The sequence below is a fragment of the Thermobia domestica genome, chromosome 9 (genome assembly GCF_964235325.1).
Source record: "Thermobia domestica chromosome 9, izTheDome1.hap1.1, whole genome shotgun sequence".
Taxonomy (NCBI): domain Eukaryota; kingdom Metazoa; phylum Arthropoda; class Insecta; order Zygentoma; family Lepismatidae; genus Thermobia; species Thermobia domestica.
This window is the reverse complement of record NC_137462.1, coordinates 71,685,070-71,710,631: the sequence shown is the minus strand read 5'-3', so window position 1 is coordinate 71,710,631 and position 25,562 is coordinate 71,685,070. Positions and strand designations below refer to the sequence as shown.

General features: G+C 38.4%; 1 protein-coding gene across 3 annotated transcripts in view; it reads right to left on the bottom strand.

The window, feature by feature from the left end:
• Positions 1–25,562, bottom strand: part of LOC145694739 (scoloptoxin SSD14-like) — a 142,392-nt gene that overhangs the window by 65,354 nt on the left and 51,476 nt on the right. For all 3 annotated transcript variants that reach the window (XM_081771324.1, XM_081771322.1, XM_081771323.1), the window contains exon 3: positions 632–862. In XM_081771324.1, the coding sequence (XP_081627450.1) occupies positions 632–862 (231 nt within the window). The remainder of the gene's footprint in view (positions 1–631; positions 863–25,562) is intronic.

Below are 25,562 nucleotides of genomic sequence, written 5' to 3'. Positions count from 1 at the left end.
TCAGGATCGTTGTTGCTCACTCCCCTTTTATATCACTCAATCACCTTTCTGATCTGTTGGATAGAGTTTACCTGCCCCATAGGCTTTATCCCACTCGTACTTTTGATGCAAATGACGTATGTCTTTGTGTCTTCGATGCGATGTCTTCATTGTATTATTTGATAACATCACGTGGCCTATAGTTTTTTTTACTGCATTGTACATTTTTTCTTTTTAATTTTCCGCTTGTTCATTTCTTTTTGCATAAAATATTTTCCTTCTTTACGCAATCTATACATGCACTTTAAAAGGGATTAAACGTACTAATCAGCGATTCGAATTTGGGGGACATGGGTGTATTAACTAATCACTAGTTGCACTGTCGATCCTGATTCTTTTTTGACCGGAATCCATTGAGTATGCCTTTCGGACGGATCCTCAATTATCCGTATTAGCTTTATTTATGGAATCTACTATACGCAATAGTTATTATTCAAAAATAGAAAAAAAAAAATAATACAGTAACATGGTGAAATAGTGAAAAATAATGTGGATGTTAAAAATAAATTCATCAATCACATTGTTGTAACATCACAGGCACAAAACCATAAGAATTTATTATCTTATTACCGTTCTCAATGAATAAACTTACCTTCCGATTACTGCACAAGGATTCCCGTTTGATGCCACGGCTGCGTCCCAATAATGACCAAGAACCGATGAAGACGGAGGTAAAGGATTCTCTGGGTTTGGTGGACTCAACCCTCCTCCACTTGTGGAATTTGAGCGAAGGCCTACGACTAGGCCGATTACAATACCAGCTATTATGCATAGACATGCCAAAGCACAAACGCAGACTACGATTGGACTTCTTATTGGAAGCCTGGAAGAAAAAAGTTTCACACTATAATGGTATCATAACTGAATTAGATGGTATAATTAAGTCTTTTCGTTAACCTCATTACTTTTTTCAACTTTCTAAATAACTTATAAATAATGAACAATAACAAAAATGTTGAAAGTCAGCCAGATAGCGAGAGCTTCTCTCGTTTGTAAATTTATGTACAACATTTATGTTCTGATTTTTTTCTTAATTTCATCTAGAAGTTACCAGAATTCTTTTGCTTCACAATAGGTAGGGTGACCATAAAATTCAAATTCGGACACGTTCCGGCTTTTCAAGAAAGATGAGAAATAAAACAGGTCAGAGCGTAAATTAGTTCCTGTTTACCTTAGCAATACATAATACATTTCCAATATAACATAATATATATATATATATATATATATATATATATATATATATATATATATATATATATATATATATATATATATATATATATATATATATATATATATATATATATATATATAAGCTATAAAATATAAACAGCATTCAACTTACAATATAGTAAGACAGGATGCTGCGTGCATTTGCTCATTTGCCCAAGCTCGAATCCTTGATATTACATTGAGTGAGAAGTTGACTCTTGAACTGAAGAATGTCAGAAGTTTTTGAGAAAAACCTATCTTCTTGAGAAGAGATTTATTTTTCACTCGTCTTTCATAAAATTCATTGCACTTCTCTGTGAAGTTTACCCGTGCCAGTAACATATATTTCATTGTTGCAACATTTAAGCCTAAGGAAGATTTTTCATTTGTCCATATGTTATTCATAATTGAAAAAAAAAACACGCTCGACAGGAGTAGATGTACCAGGCAGGCACACCACCATTCCTACTGCTTTCAATAGAATATCAAGCTTTATATTTCGAGCACTACTGCGAACTATAGATCATCTTTAGTGTAGGGAATTTTAGTTCAATTCTTACCTGTATTAATACCTTTACAAGAAGTAAAAGGTACTGGGTTTGTTATTCACTTTTCACTTGCATATAACGGGACAAATACTACTTTTTTCCATCTATTGACGGGACACGTCCCTAAAACGGGACTGTCTCGGTCAAAACGGGACGTATGGTCGCCCTAATGAGAGATTCTCATGATATAACACAAACCATATTTATTATTGAAGCACATTTTGCAATGACTTGTGTATCTTTAAACGTTGATAAATGTTCTTTATTGTGATGTTATAATTATTTTATCAATTTACAGTTTGTTACTATGAATCACTTAACACTAAACTAGCGTTTCTAGTCTACGACTTGGGTGAATTAGTGTTGCCATGAGACTAGAGAATGATTAGTCTCGTCTCGAATATGAAAAACTTTTCGTCTCCTGGGCAACACGAGTGAACTACCATTGTGGAAGTTTCCGTATAAAACTTATCTGTGCCGTATTATAGAATTATTAAGTATTTACTAATGAACCTACATCAAACCAAGTGAACAGTTTTAGAGTAAATTGTCCGAGAAACAACAAAGCCCTAAGTCTAAACTAGCCCTTGTGATTTTTTAAACGAAATATTTATACTAATTGTAATTTTTTTATTTGCACGATTATTTACGAAATATGAACACAATTTTTTTTTTTTTTTTTAGAAAATCATCCGGAAAAACACACAAGTGTAAACTACTCTCGTGATTTTTTTCATCAAGATAATTTATACATATTGTAGTTCTCTTTTTTTAATGGAACTTTTACTATATTTATGTAATATGAACATAATTGCCTGAGTCGTTTTTAAGAAAACCACCCCAAAAAATACCACTAAGAGTACTCTGGATTTTTCTCACACAGACTACTTATACTATGTTACAGGCTTATTAATGAAATATTGATTTTCCGAAAAATAAAAACAACAGTTTTCCACAGAATAGCACTTTTTTTCTAATTTTCATCCTGCAGTAAACTACCTTTAGTTTTGGGAATAGGATGATTTTTTAAAATGAAAAGAAAACCTTCTGGAGAGTCGTATAGAAAGTTAAAAACTTAGTCTCGATACGTTGAATGATATGGTCTCTACGCGTGTGTACATCAGAACGAGTGAACGAACAGACACGTACAGCGTATGAAACAGTGGCGTAACTACTATGGTGCGAAACCCCGTAATGCGGGGCAGGGGCGACACTTCCAAGGGGGACCCTCACCCTAACCTCGTAATAGGACAACATGCTTTTCAGTTTTTTTAATTATTAGTCGGTAATGTTCTTCCACCCTTCTATTTTTTTCGGCTATCTTTGGGAAGCTTGACATGTAGGTCAAGCACCGCGAACAAAAAGGAGGGAAATTCGGTTCGGTCGGCATTTATAGGCTCTTATAGTTTTCTTCGGTGATAAATATTGAATCAAATTTTAGAATTAACATCTACCCAGGTATATTAAACTATTTGATATACTAAATTCATAGTTCCATTGTAGTTTTACATCTTTGCGTGATACAGTATCCAAATTTTCCTTTGTTTTCTGTCAATATAATTCATCTCATTGATGATGAAATTCTAAGAAGGGCACAGATACTTCAAACAACTTACAGATGTGATATTGGTTCTTCGTTTCCGATGGAAGTAACTTGCTTTGTAAAACAGCTGAAATCTGAAATAAGTGTTCAGAATTCTGTTTGACCTACAAGGCTTTTAATTGTGAAATGTAAGTCAGTGGCATCTAGCTTTTCAGAACTTTTTGCCGCGAATTTGTTGTTTTTGACGCGCTCTGTTTCGGTTAGTTCTGCGTAGAAGTTGTTCTCAAAATTGAAATTAATATAAAATTATGTGAGCAGCACAATGGGCCAAATAACTTAAGTAATCTAGCACTGTTTTCAATAAGTGCGGATGAAGCTGAAAAAAAAAATGGATGTGTGGGAGTTAGTAAAAAAGGAAGCTTATTGAATAAATTATATGTATAGCAAAGTGGTTTTCACTTATGAATATTTAAGCTTAGTAGTTGCATGCATTTAACTCATTAACAGATACAGGGAAGTATGGTTATTTATTATGTTATCTATCATTCCACCAAAAAATGTTATTAAGGGGAGGGGGCATAAAACGTAGTTACGCCACTGTATGAAACGTGTAAATCCGTTGAAATCTCGAATTCGATTTTTTTTTCACGATTAGCATATTGTATTTTGTTGTCTCCTATCGTAGCTCGAAATAAAGAAACGATGAGGGCCACTGCACCAAATTTTCTCGCTCCAATTTCTTAAACTACTTGTAAATGACGTTATGCTGTAGTTATTACTAAAACATTTATTTGTGAAATATGAATAAAATAAGAAGTTTTTGGGAAACTTCAACCGAAGTAAACTACCCCTTGTGGATATTTCCGTAAGAAATAGTTACGTAAGGTTTCAGATCAGGTTATTATGAAAAATTTAGCTATGAAATCGTCTGAGTAGTTTTTGAGAAAAATGCTCGTAAAGAAATATACCATCAAGAGTAAACTAACCTTTGAGGATTTTTACAAAAGTTCAAAATATGTATTTCCGGGCATAAAATGATCTGAAATGAAAGCACTTTGTTCCACCTTTTTAGTGAATGTTGCATCTTTATTTTGCTAGATTCATAAAATTTCCCCCCTTTTTTTAAACTTCTTTTAACTTTCAGCACCTTTATTGTCCCTTTTTTCTCTTTTTTTTTTTTAAAAAAAAATTTGGACAGAACAATGTGTTTTATTTTCAATCTAGTTTACACATAACATTCTATAAATCTAGACGCAATCTTGACAGATTTACTAGGGATAAATTTGAACTGAATTTGCGAAACAATCCTGACACAGAAACCTTTGCAATGTTAATTGAACTTCCTGTCCATGTACTTACAAGATATGTACACTCGGCATCAAAACAATTGGTTTCCGTTGACGCCGAGCAAAGTTTCTCCACATACAAGGATCTCCTGAGCCCTAAGCGATAGAAACTAAGATTCGAAAATATAGAAATGTTGTGCATAATCAAGTATAACCAGTTTCTGAGGACCCAGTAATATGTAATGGTTTCTCAAGCCACAATATTGCTAAATTAAAGTTTTCTTTTTTAAAATACCGAGTTGGTCTTAACCACAATTTTATTACAAGAATGATGGTACAATTTATGACCAATGTTAAAAGCCAAGATTTTAACAATATTTGCTAGTGTAATTAATAAAGAATGTTCATGTAACTTTATACTATAGTACTTAATAAAGCTATCCTATTAGCACCTTTCTTGCACTTTTTTTTGAATGATTTTTCAGCCCCTTTTATTCCATTTTTCTACCACATTTTTGCACCTTAAAATCCAGTCCCTAGTAATTACCTAACTTAATACGTGTGGCACTACCAATAGGTGCAGAGGAGATAGTCAATTATAAAGAAAGAAAAAAAAAAAAGACCACAACATAAATCCGATTTTTATCTGCTTCCCACAACTGGTCTCGATCATGACAAAAACAGCTTCCAATAGATCTATAAATCAATTTGGATTAGACTACCAAATGACTTTCAATGTATAATATGAAAAGAATCAGCCTATCACTCCACTCGTCGACACGAGATAAGCAATGAACAATATTGTCGTTTCCTGTATTTTCAGAGAATTTCAATGAAGAAGTTTTATTACTTGCTCCCTCTGGTTTATTGATCTTTTAGGCATAAAACAGTTCAGTAAAAGCTGCTTTGAAAGAATTTCTAGGAAATGTAAAGATCATGTACACAGTCGAATGTGTAGCTGGTGTTCAACATAGAGGAATAATTCAAATATAGCAAAAGAATAACGTTGCTCTAAGGGGGCCAATTTATAGAGTAACTAATGAAGTATTACAAGTTTTAACAAAATTTTACTATTTAAATGTTAACTGATTTCTTCATTGATCATCTGGGACCTTAGAAACAAACATTGAAAAAGAAAAGTTCATTTTACATTGTGAACATGGCAACCACATCTTATTTACATATTACTGGGGAACTCTAATTGTTAGTTTAGTGTGACAAGATTTAAATCTGAAGCAGATTGCGAATAGTGTAGCATTAAAATTATAATTAGATAAAATTATTAGTTCACAAATAAACAATAATACTTAAGGACTTCATTTGTGTAAGCTGCATTCTTTAAGTATAGTAGTAAGGCAGAAATAAATAATTTAGATGTGGTTTCCATATTAGGAGAAACACACTATATACACTCCAACATCTCATTTTGCTCTTGTCTAAAATATTTTAATGATCAACGGTTGCCAACTGCCGGAAATATTGTTATTTTGATTAAAGAAGGTGACCGGAACAAACCTCTTATCCATCCTTTTATGACCGATTTTTTTTCAAATTTGTATCTAGTTCGAAGCAGGCCCGCATCCGAGGGGTCTAGGGGGGCAGCTCCCCTAAATTTTTGCTGACCCCTAAAATTTTCACGGTGGGCTTGCAAATGAACTATAATATGGTGATGAACTATCATATAGCTGGATCGCCCCCCCCCTTAATTTCAGCCGGGCCCTCCCTACATTTTTGGGCTGGCTACGGCCTGGTTCGGAGCAATTTCATCTAGTTCGAAGTATAGGTTTAAAAAGTAACTTTCATTCTGTAAAGCCAAAACTGTTACCTTTCACCATCTATCAACGATTAATATATTTTGTTCATCAGTTTAATTAATTTTAAAGAGATGACAGGGACTGTACCAGGGATAATTTAAAATTTACTTGTAAAGAATTTTATACCTCTACTGAAAATGAAAAATGACTTTTTAAAAGCAATTTCCTGTAGTTGAAGTTTAAAGAATAAAGTTCATTTTCCAAATCCAAAATTATCACTTAAATATTAATATATATTTTTGTCCATCTGTTTCGATAATTTTAAAGAAGTGGCAATTACTGGTAAATACAATAAAATGATCAATACCGATTTCAGTTTCTCATTTATAGCACAATGTATCTATTAAGCTTATTAGTGAATGTACTAAGGATATCCAGAATGCAGGTGCTAATGCACTAATGTTCACGATAGTACATTTCCTTCCCATGGATGGGTTCGAACAGAAATACTTCACATTTAGACTTATAGCGAATTTTGAGGGGTGCCGGCTTTTTCCATTTTTCAGAATTGGCAACCCTAACCTCAAATTGTTTGTTTTAAGATATAGTGCCATGTGGACATCGTGAGAATTTAATTTCGGATTTTACTTGGACTCATATTTATTGTGAACGTCCTACATTAAGATAGTAGGAATTAGTACATGTGTATGGATAGGCTTTAGTATATTTCATGATTTCTTATGTTTTCAACTTAATTACACTCATTGCTAAACAAATTCTTACATAGTTATTTAGGTTGAAGTCAAATTAAATGGATTAATTATTGAACTTCATACATGTGTCGCGTAACTACACACTTACAACTTCTTAAATTGGTATGAAGCAGGTAGGACGTACTTGTGCAAAGTAGTAAATGATAGACAATTTTGTTGGCTGTTGATCGACATTCTCTCTCAAATTTTAAGAAAGGTTATAGATAACAGCTACAAAAATCATTAGCTCACTTATTTTACATTCTTCACTAAATGTACTATTCACAGTACAAAGGAAACTTTTTTTTTTTTTAAATGACTGGACAAAAGAACACTGTTTAGCATACATAACTTAAGTCTACATTTTACATCAGGTTTCCAACGTGGGGTGCGCGAGCTACTAACAGATAAAACTGAAATCATGAATAAAGCACCACTTACAGTGATCATTTACAGTGCTGTGCTGGGGGGATGTGGGGCGACGGCCTCGGGCGCCAAAATAAGGGGGCGCAAAATTTGGGAGAAAAAGAAAAGGAAAGAAAAAAGAAAGTGGGGAAAATTACTTCTAATATTTTAGATCAACAGCAGTATTTTTTAATATTTAATTTGACCAGGGTCGGAAAATGCATGATCATATATAAAATGGAAGGAAAAAGTAATAAAAAGTGCACAAAATCAAGGAAAAGCAGGGTTTTGAAAATTTACTTACGTTTCGCTGCTGGTCTGTCGACCTCACTCATATGTACGGGGGCGCCGCATATACTCTCGTCCCGGGCGCTAGTGATGAGCAAATGCAAAACCAAGACCCGGGTGGTCTTGGTCTTGCACTAAAACCCTTGGTCTTGGTCTTGCTTGCAAGAGTCTTTCAAGTCTTGCTTTTAAGAAATATTATGCTTTTCATATGTAAAGTTTAATCTGGATATAAGGGATAATAAATTTTACAATGTGCCAATATTAACTGAAATAATGAACGTTTCTAAATGTAATATAGGCCTAGTTTACTTTCGTGTAAGTATGATGATAGTGAGTACAACATAGGCGATGACCTTTATTTTTATATTTTTTCAGTGGATGCCCACGCTTCAGTACTTATGAGATAAATCACAACGTTTCGTAACTTTTTTTATATACTTTTTAACAGATACAATACTCCACTGGTTTCCAAACTGGGGAGAGTACCCCTGAAACGGATGAAAGAAAGTCAAGACGGCACAGATTACTGAAATATCATAAATTGCAAAATTATTTTTGCACTCGAAAGGCGTCAGGTTTATTATTTTTTCAACCACGATTAGCGAATCTTTGTATAGAACAAACTTCCAATTAAATATTGAGATTTTGTTTTACTGATCCAATATAGGCCCTACTCTATGGAGCAGAAACATGGACATGAAGAAAAAGGAGAGAATTAGCTGGGTTGAATGAAAAACGAATGAAGTGTTAGAAATAGTAGCAATAGGGGAAAAGAGAAAAATTTTAGGTGTAATTAAGAGGAGGAAGAACTGGTTGGAACATTGGCTGTGGAGGAACTGTATAATGAGGGAAGCACTAGAGGGTGTGTTGGAAGAAAAGAGGGAGAGGACGAAGGAGATTGTAGTTGAAGGAAGGTATTAAAACAGCTATAATGATATTGATTTGTTTAGCAATATTTGCCAAAAAAAGAGAAAAAAAATTAAAATGATAATGATTATAATCAAACCTCTTAATATTTTGGAATAATTTAAGTGAAAAGTGAAATCTATTCACTATCTTCTGTGTAATCTCAATTTATATTATAAACACTTTTGTCCTATATTAGAAATAAAAAATAACGGCATCAAACTCCAAGTTATTTGAAATAACTGTACAACATCACTCTGAGTTGTGAATATGGATTATTTATGGTTATATAATGTTATATCGCTCAATCCTTGATGTGCTGTATATCTAAGACGGCTAAAGTTATATTGATAAACAATTATTCAACGTATAAGCATCCGGCCATGAAATCAAGCTTGCGGTTACATGCACTAAGTTTTTATATATGTCATGAAAATGTTATTTCGATATTAACTGTATGAGTACACATTAAAAATTTCCAACGGATGCTTGAGCCTCGGAGCCAAGACCATACCCATGTAGTTGGCACCTATAGTGCACGGAATTATCTATGTTCAAGACTACATTTCTCTTTAGTTTTGGAAGAACACCACTAATATGTTTTGAAATTCGATGTAAGGTATGTCACATTTTCATGGTTGAAATTTGTTGTAGGATTTGATTGATTGACTGAAAGGGTTTATACGGGCGCGTCGACATCGAGGTCTTTTGCACCCTTCTCTGACAGGAAAAATGAAGTACCCAAGAAAAAAAGCATAGTATCATAGATATAATAAAATAAAAGTCTGGAGTACGTAAAAGGTGTTCGGTCATTTATGAATTAAAATGTCATAGCATTCAAGAAATGTGCAAACTCGATACACAAACAAGGACGGGTTAGTACACAACAGCATGTTAATCTTCTCTGCCGGGGCAGCTCGGCAATAGGTGCACACACGTGGGGCAGCCCATAATTAGTAATGAATATGACAGTGCAGTAAAGAAGATAAAAGCAAGGAAATGTTATGACAAGCATAAAAACACCATGAAAAAACACAAACGGTAGATAAAAGCAGAAATAAATTAATTAAAAGAAATGTGAGAAATGCACTCACAAATCACGCAAGATGTGCAAAAGCTGCAAGTAGGTGAAAACACGCTGGATCATCTGGACATCGTCTCCAAGCAAGGTAGACAGATCAGCTGGTAAGCCAAGGCGGGCTCGCTCAGGAGCAAGAGGAACACATTCCACAAGAAGGTGGCGGATGGTCAGGAATGCACCACACTGGGTGCAGGAAGGCGGGTTCTGACGACGTAACAGGTAGCCATGGGTCAGATGGCTGTGCCCGATACGTAATCGTGCCAAGCGTCGTTCTTCCAGTCTTGAAGGACGAGAACTCGTGGCCCAAACACCAAGTCGCGGTTTGATAGCATGCAATTTATTCCGAAGGTGCTCATCCCAGTTTGTCTGCCAGCGCTGAAGAAGAAGACGGTTGATTACAGGGCGTATATCAGAGCTGGGGAGCGGTGACGGATACTCAGGTCCTGTAAGGGCAGCTTCTTTGGCAACACGTTCAGCACGCTCGTTCCCTGGAATACCAGCATGGCCAGGCTCCCAACAAAATTGGACATCGCAACCTGCAAGTCGTAAGGAATGGCAAGAGTAGAATTTGCTGAACTATAGGGGTGCACAGTTGACACATCCGTGAGACTATGTAAAGCGCTGCTGGAGTCAGAGCACAGGAGAACATGTCGGAGATGGCGTCGAAGAATATAATGCAGAGTCTCCAGAATAGCAACCAATTCAGCAGTGAACACAGTGGAAGTAGGATGGAGCTTCAAGCCAGCGCTATGATCATCCGTGACGAAGGCACAGCCAACAGAATCTTCATGCTTCGAACCATCCGTGTAGAAGACAGCGTAGGTACGGTACGCATCCAGAAAAGAGAAGAACTCCTGACAAAATTGTTGATTGCTGGTAACAGACTTCTTAAATTGCGTTAGATGAAAGCTGACAACTGGTGGAAGAACTGTCCATGGAGGAATGGGTAGGAGGCCCAATGGATAGATGGCAGGGACATCGAGTCCAAGAGAAGCTCCAAGGTCTATAGCACGAATGCCAAAAGGCCGGGTAGCCGTAGGTCGTGCGTGATATCTGTCATAGCGAGCACCAGCCTCAAGGGCAAAGGCCGAAGGATGGTCAGGTACGGCACGGATATGAATGTAATAGCGCAGGAGCAGGCAGTCCCGACGGTGGGAAAGAGATGGTTCATGAGCCTCGACATAGAGACTAGGAATAGGGCTAGTTCGAAAAGCTCCAAGCGCCAAACGAAGGCCAAGATGATGAACAGAATCCAGATGACGTAGGATGGAAGGTAGAGCAGAACCATATGCAACACAGCCATAATCCAATTGGGAGCGGATGAGGCTAAGATATAGACGCAACATCACCACACGGTCAGCACCCCACGAAAGATGGGACACCAAACGTAGTAAGTTCATGGAGCGGAGACAGCGGTACTTCAGGTTTCGAACGTGAACAGCCCAGGTAAGTCGTCGGTCAAACTCCAAGCCCAGAAAATGAACATGATCCACATAGGACAATCGAGAACAGCCAAGGAACAGCTTAGGATCATAGGCACAGTGACGAAGGCGACAAAAATGTACGCAGTGTGTTTTGGTGAGAGAAAAGCTGAAACCAGTAGTGGTAGACCATCGGTGAAGGCGGTTGAGCGCTAACTGCAACTGGCGAGTAACTGTACGGAGATCACGTGAGCGACAGTAGATAGTAAAGTCGTCCACATAAAGCAGCCCATGAACAGGAGAGAGCTGCGACATCACACTGTTCACTGCGACAGCAAACAATGTGACACTCAACACACTACCCTGTGGAACGCCATTCTCTTGTGGAAACGGAGCAGAAAGAGTAGCTCTAAGCTTGACTCTAAAAGAACGTTGTTGGAGAAAATTCTGGATGAAGAGAGCCAAGTGGCCACGTAAGCCCCAGAGATGGAGTTGCCGCAAAATGCCATATCGCCAAGCTGTGTCAAAGGCCTTTTCAGGGTCAAAGAAGATGGCTATTAGATGTTCTTGATGACGAAATGCATCCTGAATAGCACTTTCAAGATGCGCAAAATGATCAGTAGTGGAACGGAAGCGCCGAAAGCCACACTGAAGATTGGAAATGAGGCCATGGTGTTCAAGAAACCAGACTAAGCGGGCATTGATCATCTTCTCCAAAAGTTTACACAGACAGCTAGTCAAGGCTATCGGGCGGTAGCTTCCACTGGACGTGGCAGGTTTAGCAGGCTTCAAAATAGGAATAATGTATGCTTCACGCCAAGCATCGGGGAAGGAGTCTTCAAGCCAGATGCGATTGTACAGGTCAAGATGATGTTGCTTGCCATCGTCAGGCAGGTGCCTGAGCATAGCATAACAGATACCATCAGGACCAGGTGCCGTGTCCTTCGTAGAATCCAAAACAGCAGCAAGTTCAGCAGTAGTAAAAAGCAAATTATAAGCTTCAGCGGTTGCAGAGCGGAACTGAAGTAGCGTACGTTCGGTGCGTTGTTTATAAGTGAGGAATCCAGCTGAATAGTGAGTAGAACTGGATACATCCGCAAAATGACGACCTAATGCAGCAGCAATTCTGTCCTGATCAGTGACCATTACACCATCGATAATAAGGGATGGAACCGCAACGGAGGAAACATGTCCCTGTAGACGACGAATTTGCGACCAGACCGCTGTCATGGAGCTGCCAGCAGTAAGAGAAGAAACATAAGTGCGCCAGCTATGACGCTTAGCTTGCTTAATCAGATAGCGGGCTCGAGCACGAAGAAGACGAAATTGAGCCAAATTATCAGCTGTAGGAGCACGATAGAAAGTACGTAGTGCTCGACGTCGGGCCAGAATAGCGTCACGAATCTCCTCAGACCACCAGGGAACGGTGCGTTTACACCGGGAACCAGCATAGATAGGAATAGAGTCGTGTGCAGCTGCCAGGATACTCTGCTGAAAGGCCTCACAATGACCAACAGTAAAACGAGGTTCTAAAGTGAAATGAAAACTGGCGGAAAAATGATCTCAGTCTGCTTGACATAGATTATAGGCAGTGAACGGAGCAGAATGGATGAGCGGAAGACCATTCACAAGAATAGGAAAGTGGTCACTGCCACAGAGATCATCATGCACGCGCCAAGTAAGATGGGCACCAAGTTGAGGACTGCAAATGGAGAGGTCCAAATGAGAGTAGGTACCAGTAGCAGTAGTAAAATGTGTGGGACTGCCATCATTGAGGAGCAATGAGTTTGTGTTGTCAAGGAAAGTGGCAATCTCTTGACCTCGCGGCTCAGTACGAGGAGAGCCCCACAGTGCATGGTAGGAGTTAAAGTCACCCACAAACAGAAATGGGGATGGAAGCTGTTGGGCAATCTGTTCAAGATCGACAGCAATAAAGACGTCATGACGCGTAAGGTAGATACAACAAAGAGTAACAGGTTGTCTTAAGAAGACACGAACAGCTATAAGCTGGAAAACACTATTCACATGGATGAGAGCAGAATGGTAAGCAGAGACCCCGATTGCTACACCACCTGCTGCACGACCTGCAGTAAGCTGATCATGACGATATACAGTGTAACCAGAGAGAACTGAGTTACTAGTAGAGGTAAAATGCGTTTCCTGAAGACATAATATGGTAGGATGAAACAATGTCAATAACTGCTTAAATTCCTCGTAGTGAGTGGAATAGCCATTTAAATTCCATTGAAGAAGAGACATGTTCAACGAGCATCGAGGATAAGAAGCGAGGTACTGCGCTTGCCTTTTTCACGGCCTTCCACAAGGGTAAAATTATCGAGCTCCTCCTCCACCATATCATCCATAAGAGACTCGTCATCACTAGGTGGACTACGTGACGTATGCTTCTGTTTCTTCGCCCCAGGTGGGCTAGAAGACTGGGTGCGTGAAGACTTCTTCGATGCCTTGGTAGAAGAAGCTGTGGGGGAGGGAGAGGCAGCCTTGGAAGCTTGAGCCTGGAGCTGTTTTTTCCGTTCCTTCTTAGTGAGGGGTTTGGTAGGAGGCTGGCTGTTTGACTGCTTCAAAAACTGGGTTATGGAGTGATTAGAGGCAGACGAGAGAGCCAGCTGCCGGAGCGGCAGGAGGCTGAGAAGCAGGAATTGGCTTAACGATTCGTGGAGGCGAATGATCATTCAATGGAAGCTTAGGCTGCGAAGCGGATGATGATCGGTGCTTCGTGTGGAATAGTCCTGGGTTCACAGAATAAGCAGTGGTACGGGACGCCTTGGAAGAGACTGGCGCACTGGGAACCTCAACGTCAGTCTGGGTAGCAGAATTGACTGAGTACCTTGTGATCTGCTGGTCTTTAGAAGGGAAGAAAAACTGGTGCCGAAGGTAACTTTTGGCTGTAGCCTTCGTTTAGCCTCAGCTGCGGAGATCGTCTCGATTACCATCAGTTCACGGATCATCTTCTCAGCCATAAAATTAGGACAGTCACGTGACCAAGCTGGGTGGCCACCTTTACAATTAGCGCACTTCGATGGGGCCGCACATGGGGCCGGACCATGAGCTGCGGAACTACAATTGCCACAGATGGCAGAGGCATGACAAGAAGGGGCTGAGTGGCCAAAATGTTGGCAGTTAAAGCACCGTAAGGGTAGTGGTATGTACGGGCGGACCTTCAAACGGTGGTAAGCAACGTTCAAATGCGTTGGAAGGTCAGGTAGAGCGAAAGTAATGATATAGGAATCCGTGGGCTGTACTGTACCATTTCTCTTCGTTGTAATGCGATGGACGTCTGTCACATGGCTATCCGTAAGTTCGGCACATATTTCCGCCTGTGGTAACTCTCTCAAATCGAAGCATGTGATGACTCCTTTGCTAGTATTTAACTGCCGATGAGGCTCAACTAGAATAGGAACAGGTCCTAGCTGAGTACTAGCTAAAAGTAGTTGAGATTGTTTTTCTGATGTCGTTTGAACAAGTAGCGTCCCATTTCGTAATTTACGAATATGTCCAGGAGGAAACGTTCCTGTGGCTATATGATGAAGCTGACGATGAACTATAAAGGGTGACAATTTACTTAAGGCTCCAACTGTGTCAGTTGATCTGTCTTTGATAATTAAATATCTTGGTGCAAGACCAAGCTTTTCCTCTCTCTCTCTCTCTCTATCCTGGGTGGGTGGTTGATGCGAAGCCATAACTGAAGAAAGCCCAAAATCCTCTCAGCTTCCCCGTCGTGGTTCGAAGCGGCCAACGAGGCTGGCAGGTCCTACCTGCATGACCCTTGTCAGCAAGCTAAGCTGTGACATCAAGTCAAAATGACAAGGAGGCAGAGCCACTTGCACCGCCGACTGATGGGTACTTTTGAGAGGACCCACGTCCCACCGTGTAAGGGGAGGGACCAATGGTTCATTGGAGATTCCCGCACCGCAGACTCACAGCATTCCCTTTCAGGGCATCACTCCTTCCGGTCCTGCTGGGTGCGCATGCGCTGCACTCCTCCGTCCCACGGCCCCGGGTCCAGCGTCATCCAAGAAAATCCAAAAGCAAAACCAGTCCATAGCAAGGTTGTCTTCTAGAAAGAGCAGTCCATATCCGAGGCTTATATTTTAACGACGCTCGATCGTAGGTTTTAAATGCCGGGTGATCGGCCCGGCACAACCCCCAACCTGGAGGACTAGTGGCTGATTGCAGTTCCGAAGAACCGGGCGATGGGGGCGCCACATCCCGACGCCGGGTGTTGTAGGATTTATTGGTCCACATTGTACTGGTGCGTCAATTCATTCATTGACATACGCCTATGGTGAGATACGATAGTGCTATTCGTTGTTCATTTTCTGCCCACCGCACGTACATGATCCAAGTGTGATCGCTTGGCGGATAACTGACCGTCATGAGCACTGTTGGTGAAACCTTGACACTGTAGCGCTTGAAGATTCCACAAGTACGACTGTCTCATGTGTACTGGTAACAGTTATTTGTGCCCCAACAGTTTGCGCTAGTCAAAATTTACTCACATAATTTTGTTTGCCCATAATGGGCATCAGCTGCGTTCTATTATGTTTGGTAGTCCTGCGCGTCTTCTATGTTACCTGCTCATGACGTGGAAGTTATGTGTTACCGATATTTGATGGCGGTTATTCCTATTGTAATGATCGTTCTGTGCATATAAAATCTAGCTGTTAAAGATTTCTTTTAGTAACTAATTAGCAATGTGAATTAGTTGTGGCCTTTAGGAAACTAAGGATCAGGCCGGCGAAGAATGGAGGGCAAGGATGTGGAAAGCCAGCGGCTCTGGCCTTACAGAAGGTGCCGTCCCGACATTCGCCTGTTAAGACTGAGGAATATCACGGAGATCCTCAGTTTGGATGACCGGCTAGAACAAGGTTCGTGCTCACGTTCGACCTATCCAATGCTGTTTGGCAGGCAGGCAAGTTGCCCCTACCCACCGGCCAGGTAACATATTGACAATGTTAATTATACAAAAATTAAACCCATTTCAAAGAGCGTGATAAAAATAGCAGGGTAATATTTTCCTAAAGCTTCGACACACTACCACGTACCTACTACTTATAGCTGAACTTTGAGGTCGATGGAAATCAAAGCTACCTAATGTATTTAATGGATGTAAGATATCTACCAACATCAAAAGTTGGCTTATTTAGTAGGCAGGAGGTAATATTAGTCAAAGCTTTTAAAACTATTACTTTGCATTCTACTTACAAAAAATATTACTTTTATCCCTTTTTTGGTCGGTTTAATATCATTATTATTTGCTATTTTTTTCTTTCAGTTTTCCCGTGGGAGGAAGATTTTAAATCTCACCAAACACCAAGTTAAAGAACAAGTCATGAGTCCGAGGGTACCAAACGAGACATATTCCAATATAGTTAACTGGTCGAAGAGTGAAATCATGAAAGTTTGGGCCTTACTCACAGCAGTGGAAGAGGCAGTAGACCAGGATGAAAAGGCGGCTGAAGAAAGGAAGCGAAACCCAAACAAGCATCAGAAGAGAGTAGTAGTAAAGGATACCCTAAACTCGGATGAGAACAAGGCTGAAGAAGGGAAGGAAACCCCAAAAAAGCATCAGGAGACAGTAGCAGTGGAAGACTTTTAACCACAATGAGGAAAAGACTGAAGAATTGAAGGAAGAAACCAAAGAAGCATCAGAAGACAGTAGTAGAGGAAGAGACCCTAAACCAGAATGAAGAGGAGACTTTAGAAAAGAATCGAGAAAGAGATTAACATTATTTCGCTGAGAAACGGAACTTGAGAAAAATAATAAATTTGGGACTGAACTATTTAAACTATTTCTCTGACGATGCTATCATACTTAACCAGGCTTGTCCTTCCGAAAACTCGACAGATTTGTCGGACACAACACAATCTCATCAGATGAAGATGTATTATATGTTAAGAGGAAAAGGTTTTAGGAAATTCAGCTGTAAAGTAGAATTCAGATGATGGTTACAACGAGGAAAGAGGTTTTAGGAAACTGAGGAAGAATAAGTAGAAAGATTACTTTTACAACAGAAAAGAACATCGTAGGGGAAAGGGATTGAGGATTAAAAAGAAAACTCCTCAAAAAGAGAGGAAAAAACGATTAAAGCAAAGTGGCCAAGGCTACAACAAAAACAGGCAAGAAAGAGTGGAGGAGAAACAAATACACCCAAACAAATGCAAGTCTTGCCCAAATAAATGTTCTGGTATTCCGGAAGAGAGGCGCCAGTCCTTATTTAGACACTTTTGGTCTTTAAAACCGAATGATCAAAGGAATTGGATGTTAGAGGCAACCAGACAAGTTCCAGTGAAAAGGAGGAGGATTCAGGGAGAGAGCCCACGGGCATCATCTTTTCAGTATTTTATTAACGAAGGTGAAGGCTATAGAAGAATTTGTCTTCAATTCTTGCTCTCAACGTTAGATAAATCACAAAAGTTCGTGAATTACACTGTTACAGAATGCACTGAAGGCCCAGCAAAATCTGATGGTCGAGGACATCACTCAGTTCGCCCCAATGCGACATCCGATCGAGATGTGAAGCTCGTTGTTGAAAACATTCAGCCTTCCTGCAGTGCCTTCCCACTACTGTAGAAATAAAACAACACGACTATATCTTCCCGACGATCTCAAAAACGTCACTTATCTCTATGCGAATTACTCTCGTGCAATGAACGAAGAAGGAAATATTCTTGTGAGTGAAAGTTTTTCCGGGTATATTTTAAACTCAAAATTCAATTTTGGGTTTCATAGACCCAAAAACGATAAGTGCCAGAAATGTATCGCATTTACCAACAAGACAGACGTAAACCAAGAAGAGCAGGCTGATTACACCCGACATATTGAAGGTAAAGAAGCAACTAAGGCTAGTTTCAAAAAACAGCAGAGTTTGAGTGGTAGTCAGGAAGGAACTCTTGTGAGTTTCGATTTGCACAAAGTTTTGAGCGATTCCATGCTTTTATACTATACACGAAAGTATTCCTTATACAATCTCTCTATATATGAATCAAAAAGCAGAAATGCATACAATTATGTATGGGGTTAGAGCGAAGGTAAACGAGATTCGAACGATATCGCTGTTATTCTTTCACCTTATATTACTCTAGGTCTTAATTTTTAAAATAATTAAGCCGTTTCCTCTAATACAACATATATTTAACTTCTACCTATAGACATGAAGATTTCCCCTCAATCACCAATTTACAATCTTAACTTTATAATCATGATAAACAATCTACGCTTCTTTTTTCCTCTTTTAAGGCATGTGCACGGAAATCTAACCATTTCCGCCCTCAACATCCTCCTCCCCTTCAACTATTGTTCATATCCCCATCTATCCGGCAGCTTACGTATTCTTTCTTATCTTCTTCTGTATTCTGTACTACTAGCCTCTGTTTGCTGTGTTATACATCCCCTTGTTTCACTTTCACCATTGGTCCCAATCAAATAACTGTTTTCCAACCGACGGTCTGCTCCTAACTTCCCAGCAACTTTATACTCGGGATTTTTTAATTTCATCTCACTCTTATCCCCTGAGTCCACTGTTTCCTTATTCTCCACACTGTCATTCAAATAACTCAGTCTTACTTGGTGTTTATGACACTTGCGGATGGTACCGTTCACTAGCACTTCTAAAATGTTATTACCCAAGTGCCGTACAAAACGTCCTTTAATAAATTTAGGCACGTCTCCTCTATAATTCTTTACCCATACAGACATGCCCTCCTTCCAATTTAGTTCCACTCGTTTCGAACAAATCTTTGTTTCAGCCTGATTATTGAATACTGCCGGAGTAACATTATACCATGTGCGTGGTTTAAAAGATAACACCAAGGAAGCTGGTGAAGTATTGATAATTTTCAACGGTGTGTGTAAAAGAGCATAATTAATCTCCTTTAACCATCTAACTACGCATTGAACACTAATATGATACCCATTCTGAACATATCTCTTCTTTATTAACTTTTTGAAAGTTTGCACCGCCCTCTCAGCGCTACCATTACTCTCTGGAGAATATGGTGGTGTAGATACTTATCTAATACCTCTCTTCCTGCAATACTCTTGAAACTCATAACTTCTAAAAGGCGGCCCATTGTCAGTAACTATCGTTCCAGGAAATCCTACTAATTCAAATAACTCTTCTAAACAATTTAATGTTGTGTAAGTGTTTGTAGAATCTACCTTCCAAACTTTGACCCAGTGTGAGTAGGTATCCACCATTATTAGAAAAAGGAACCCAAACAACTGACAATGATCTACATGTATTCTACCAAAAGGTTTTTCCGCATTTGGCCAAGAACAATAATTATTTCTAGGTGCACTATTAGCCATAGCTGCACACACTTCACAACTTTTTACATAATTGTGCAATTCATTGTTCATATCAGGCCACCATACTTCATCATTCGCCAGTTTCACTGTGGCATAGTCTCCCAGATGATCTCTGTGTAATATTTTCTTATAGAGTGCTCTCAACTTTCTAGGAATCACTATTTTTCCTTTCCAAAATAAACAGTTTCCATGTAATTCCAATTGAAATCATCTTCTGTACATCTCTTGATATTCCTTATAATCAAAACAAGGTGACAATCTCTTGGGCCATCCCTGTAACATCCACTCTTTAATCTTCAGTATCACATGATCTTTTTAGACTCTTCTTCTATCTCTGTTTTATCTAAAATTGTAGATAAAATTTCACTGATGTAATCCGGAGCTATTCTATCTTCCTCTGTAGGAACATCCAAGGGAAATCTTGACAAAAAATCAGCCACCTTGACTGACTTACTATACACAATATCGTAATCGTAATTAGCTAATAGTAAGAACCATCTCTGCATTCTTGGAGAAGCTCCATCAGGCGGGGCTTTCAATCCAAAAATCCACTTCACTGGTTGAGAGTGTTATAATCTTGAAGATTCTACCAAACAAAAATTTATGGAATTTACGCACTGCAAATACTACTGCTAACGCCTCTCTTTCGAACTGCGAATATTTTTTCTCTGCTTCCGATAGAGTTGCTGAGGCACAAGCTACTGTTTTAAACTGACCGTCTACTTCATTATACAGCACTGCTCCTACTCCATCTGGGGAGGCATCTGTCATCAATACCACCTTTGCCGTTTCATCGAAAGGATGTAAAATTCTGGTCTTTTGCAGCATGTGTTTTGCTAAAAGAAACTGTCTCCTGCTTGCTAGTCCATTCCCACCTAACACCTTTTTTTAATAACTTGTATAATTCCGGAATGCATGATGGTAATGAAGGTAAGTGTCGATAGAAGTTTAGCATACCTAGGAAGGACTGTAACTGAGTTATATTTTTAGGAGATGGCGTATCCAGTATAGGTTGTAACTTGTCTTTTGCAGGCAGAATACCTTTCTGAGAAATATCATATCCTAAATATGTTATGGAATCAACGAAGAAAATACTTTTCTCTTTGTTTACCTGTATGTTGTAATTCCTGAATTTATTTAAGACCTGTACTGTTTTTTGATAACATTGTTCTACTGTAACTCCCCAGATAAGCACATCAAGATAACAAGCTACTCCATCCAAACCTTGTATGACTATCCATAATTTTTTGGAAAATTTGTGCTGAACAATTCAACCCAAAAGGTAACCTATGTTGCAAGTATAAACCCCATGGTGTGTTAATTACCAAATATTTCTGTGAATCTTCCTGTACTTCCAGTTGTAAGTAAGCTTGCTTCAGATCTAACAATACAAAGCACTCTGCATATGACAATTTATTGAGCAAGTCTTGTATTTTAGGAAGAGGATAACTAACCTTTTCTGTCACTAAATTATTGTACGTTTAAAATCTAAACATAACCTTACAGCTCCATTCTTTTTTTAACGATTACCATTGGAGTAGCCCAATCAGCTTGTGAAATCTTCTTTAAAACTCCAGCCTTACATAAATTATCTAATTCCTTTTTAACTTGTTCCTGCAGTGAATACGGTAGGCTTTCCTAAATATAGGCGTGACACCTTGTCGCAAAGGAATAGACACTTTAAAATATTTAATTGGGACATTAATAGATCCATTAAAAACTTCACTAAACTGTTGCATAATCTGATCCTGTAAAACATTTACCGACTGACTTCCAGCAACTTCCATCTGTTGCAATTCTTCAGTACTATATAACATTAATGCCAACTGATTTCTCCACTGCGGAACCAAAGCATCCAACCAACTTCTCCCTAATATAGGATGGAACTCATCTTGCTTAACGACTATTAAGGATAAGCTTTCATTGTGTTCTAGATGCTGTACCTTGACTGTACATTTACCTAATGTGTTAATAGGAGAGCCATCAGCATTATTAAGTAGTCCTTGAAACGGCTCTATCAGTACCCCTTTTAGTAACAGTGAAGTATACCCAACAGCTGAAACGGCTGCCCCTGTATCCAGCAGAAATTTTATCATCTGATCGTTGCATTTTAAATTAACATATAATGGTTCTTTGAGCATTGTCATTATTAGTACTTAGGCCTATCTAAAATATACTGCACGTAGCTTTGAAATACCGACTGCGCCATTTGTTATTCTTTCACCTTATATTACTCTGTCTTAATTTTTAAAATAATTAAGCCGTTTCCTCTAATACAACATATATTTAACTTCTACCTATAGACATGAAGATTTCCCCTCAATCACCAATTTACAATCTTAACTTTATAATCATGATAAACAATCTACGCTTCTTTTTTCCTCTTTTAAGGCATGTGCACGGAAATCTAACCATTTCCGCCCTCAACAATCGCTTCCATCCTTTCGAGATATATAGATGTAGTGGACGAACGAGGTAATGTTTAAACTCTAATCCTGTATTGCGATAACTGTGCCGGTCAAAACAAAAATAGAAATATTTTGGTCATGTTGAAATATGAACTTGAAAAATCCAAAAACTTGCAACGAATCTAGATCAATTATTTGGTATCGGGTCACACATATATGCCTGTGGACAGTGTGCATAGTCAAATTGAGAAAGCAACGCAATCAAAAAATTGAAAGTCCTTCCGAGTGGATTACAGTCATGAGAAAATGGCGAGAACAAAGCCACAGCCATATAATGTTGAATTATTGAAGCATGATTCTTTTAGAAATTGGTCAACTTTGGCAGCCCAAATCTTTAGGATATTGGCTGACGAGGAACTGTATTACAAGGGATGTGCTAGAGAGCATTGTGGAAGGAAAAAGAGGGAGGGAGCGAAGCAGACTAGTTGAAGGAAGGTATTGAAACAGAAAATTGCCACGTCAAGACGAAGAGACTAGCTGAGGACCACCGAACGTCAAACCTTGTCTGTTGAAGCAAATAACCTGTAAATAATAGCAGAATAGCTATTATGATGATGATATGTTTAGCAATATTGACCAAAAAAAAGAAGGAAAGAAAATTAAAATAATAATTATTATAATCAAACCTCTTAATATTTTAGAATAATTTGAGGGAAAACTGAAAACGACTCAACTGTCTATGTCTTTTGTGTAGACTCAATTTATATAAATACTGTTCACCTGTATTAGAAATACAAAATAAGGGCATCAAACTCCAAGTTATTTGAAGTCTCACTTGTGAAAATGGATTACTAGCATCAAGTATCTACTTTGTTGAGTTATTAAACTAAAATAATAATAATAATAATAATAATAATAATATATATATATATATATATATATATATATATATATATATATCAGTGTTGGGTAAGTTACTTGTAAAAATGTAACGCGTTACAAGTTACTTTACTTTCTTTTAAAATGTAACGCGTTAGTAACGCGTTACTTGCTCCAAAAAAGTAACAGTTACTTTACTTCGAAAGTAACGCGTTACTAACGCGTTACTTTTAGGTCCAAAACTTTAAAAATGTGAAAAAAATATGACTTCAATTTTCCGTACTACTATTACTACCGCTATTATTATTATTATTATTATTATTATTATTATTATTATTATTGCACGTTCTGAGTCGCTTTATGTAAATGTAAGGACGAATTTATACTTGATATATGAACACTTCAATACAGCGTTTCCCAACCTTTTTCAACTTGCGGCACACTTCAGGGTAACGAATTCTCGCGGCACACATATTATTATTATTATTATTATTATTATTATTATTATTATTATTATTATTTGAAAATATAAAATACTGTAGTATTTTTTTCTGATTACTGACATCCTTCTCACAGAGAAGAAAGCTAGACCACTGTTTTTTCCCCGTGGTAAATCATTATGCTTATTTTTCATTTTAATTTAAAAATAGAAAACAATTACAATCAGATATAGGGCTCAAGTTGTTAAAAATACACTTTTTTTTTTCGAAAACTGTATCCAACCTTTCATTAAGAAGGAGGATCACTAAATAACGAACGAACAAACGAATCTCTTTTACTTTTAAAACACAAATATAGGTAATTCGTATGCATGTTTACTTAGCCGGAAGGATTGAATAATATTTTAAAATTTCAAGTTACGAAATAGTCTGCAACAATAAAGAAGCAATAATGGTCATAACAATGATAACAAATACTTTTTTTTTCAAAATTAGAAATGTGCAGAAAAATGTTCTACAGAAAAGTAACACAGTATGAAACTTTAAATTTTAGATTTATAGTAGTAATTTGAAATACAAATATACCTTTTTCTGTATGTCTTGCAATTTGATTGCTATAGAATTAATAATTTTGTTCCGATTTCCTCGCGGCACACCAGCGACCCATTCGCGGCACACCGGTTGGGAAACGCTGCTTCAATATAATGTAACATTGATAAAATGCCATACTGCGTTACTTGTAGGGATGGACACGTGCGAGTTTTCTTTGAAACTCGATTCGACTAGAAACAGACACCTTTGAGATCGAACCGAGAACTAGGCTCGAAAAATTTCCACCAACTCGACTCGAATTGGGGTCGAGTTTCGAGTCGACTCGAGCCAAATCCGGTGTGTAGTTTCGAGTACTTCTTCAAGTATATTACATAGACAGTATAATTATTATCAATGACACTACTACTACTTATATTATTATTATTATTATTATTATTATTATTAATTATAACAACACTGTATATAAAAATGAAAGATGGGCGGTTTGTATTTGAATACTAAAAAACTAGTTGATTACCAACCTCGGTAGTCGTGAAGTCTAGGAGTCAAGGACATTGTTTACGAGCTTCTGAATTTGGGTTGAGGGTCTAGGTTGAGTATTCGGGCTCGAGCCAAACACTGTTAAGTGTTATAGGGCACTGGCCAAATATCTTCAAAACTGCTCGGCCCGAATTGTCAACGACTCGAGCAACTCGGCTCACAGCCCATTCACCATGGACCCGAACCAAGAAGTGAGCCGAGCCAACAGCTCACTCAACCGACTCGGCTAGAGCCCTCGGCTCAGTTGAGCCGAACCGAGCAAATGACTCATCCCTACCAAGCCAGCTCGAGCCGATGGTTCACCCCAAGTGAGCCGGCTCGAGCCATCTTCTCAGTTGAGTCGAGCCGAGCTGAGCTTGTTAAAAATAGCTCTTGTGGTCTCGCTATCGAGATGAGACGAGATGCGAGCAGTGTCCCTTCTCGTGAGCAACACTAAGAGTATTCCATATTACTGTTTAGCTTACATTTCTCATGGCTTTCGTTTTCCAGTGTAATCAGGCCATGATTTCAAGACGACTTAAAACGAACAAGCCATTTATCAAACTCGACTGGACTCGAAACTCGACGGGAAAAACTGAATCGGCTCGGAACTCGACTCGAGGATATTACCCTTGATTTGACTCGAAACTCGACTTGAAACTGATCTGAAAGAACTCCAATATTACATACCATCAGCAAACTATTTTCTAGTAATAAAGTAGGCCTGCTCATCAGAACACAGTTTATTCATATTAACCCCTGACTGTAAATCATTAATTATGGCACCTAGTTGTTGATAAATATTTTCCGCCGGGGCACTTCAGATACTTTACTTTTAAATTCTGTCCACCATCATCCTCAGCTCTTTAGAAAAAGTATTCTTTCAAATGTTCGAACAGTAAAATATTTTCGTTCTCCATCTTTATAAAAACAACACCAATCAAAGTAAAATAGACTACCAGTATCATTGCACTCCTATTTCACTCACTGAATGTATTGATTTGGAACTGTCAAAATCTACGACAAAATCTTCCAGGTGTTGCAATCAGTACACGTGATTTCCCTAAGGCTGTCCTCATCTTCAAAAAACAGCAAGTGACACTACGAACTTATCTGTTCTCTGTGTGTCTGTGACTGTCGGTCACTGACATACGTAGTTCATGCTCGATTGTTTCATTCTGAGAAATTCACTTACAG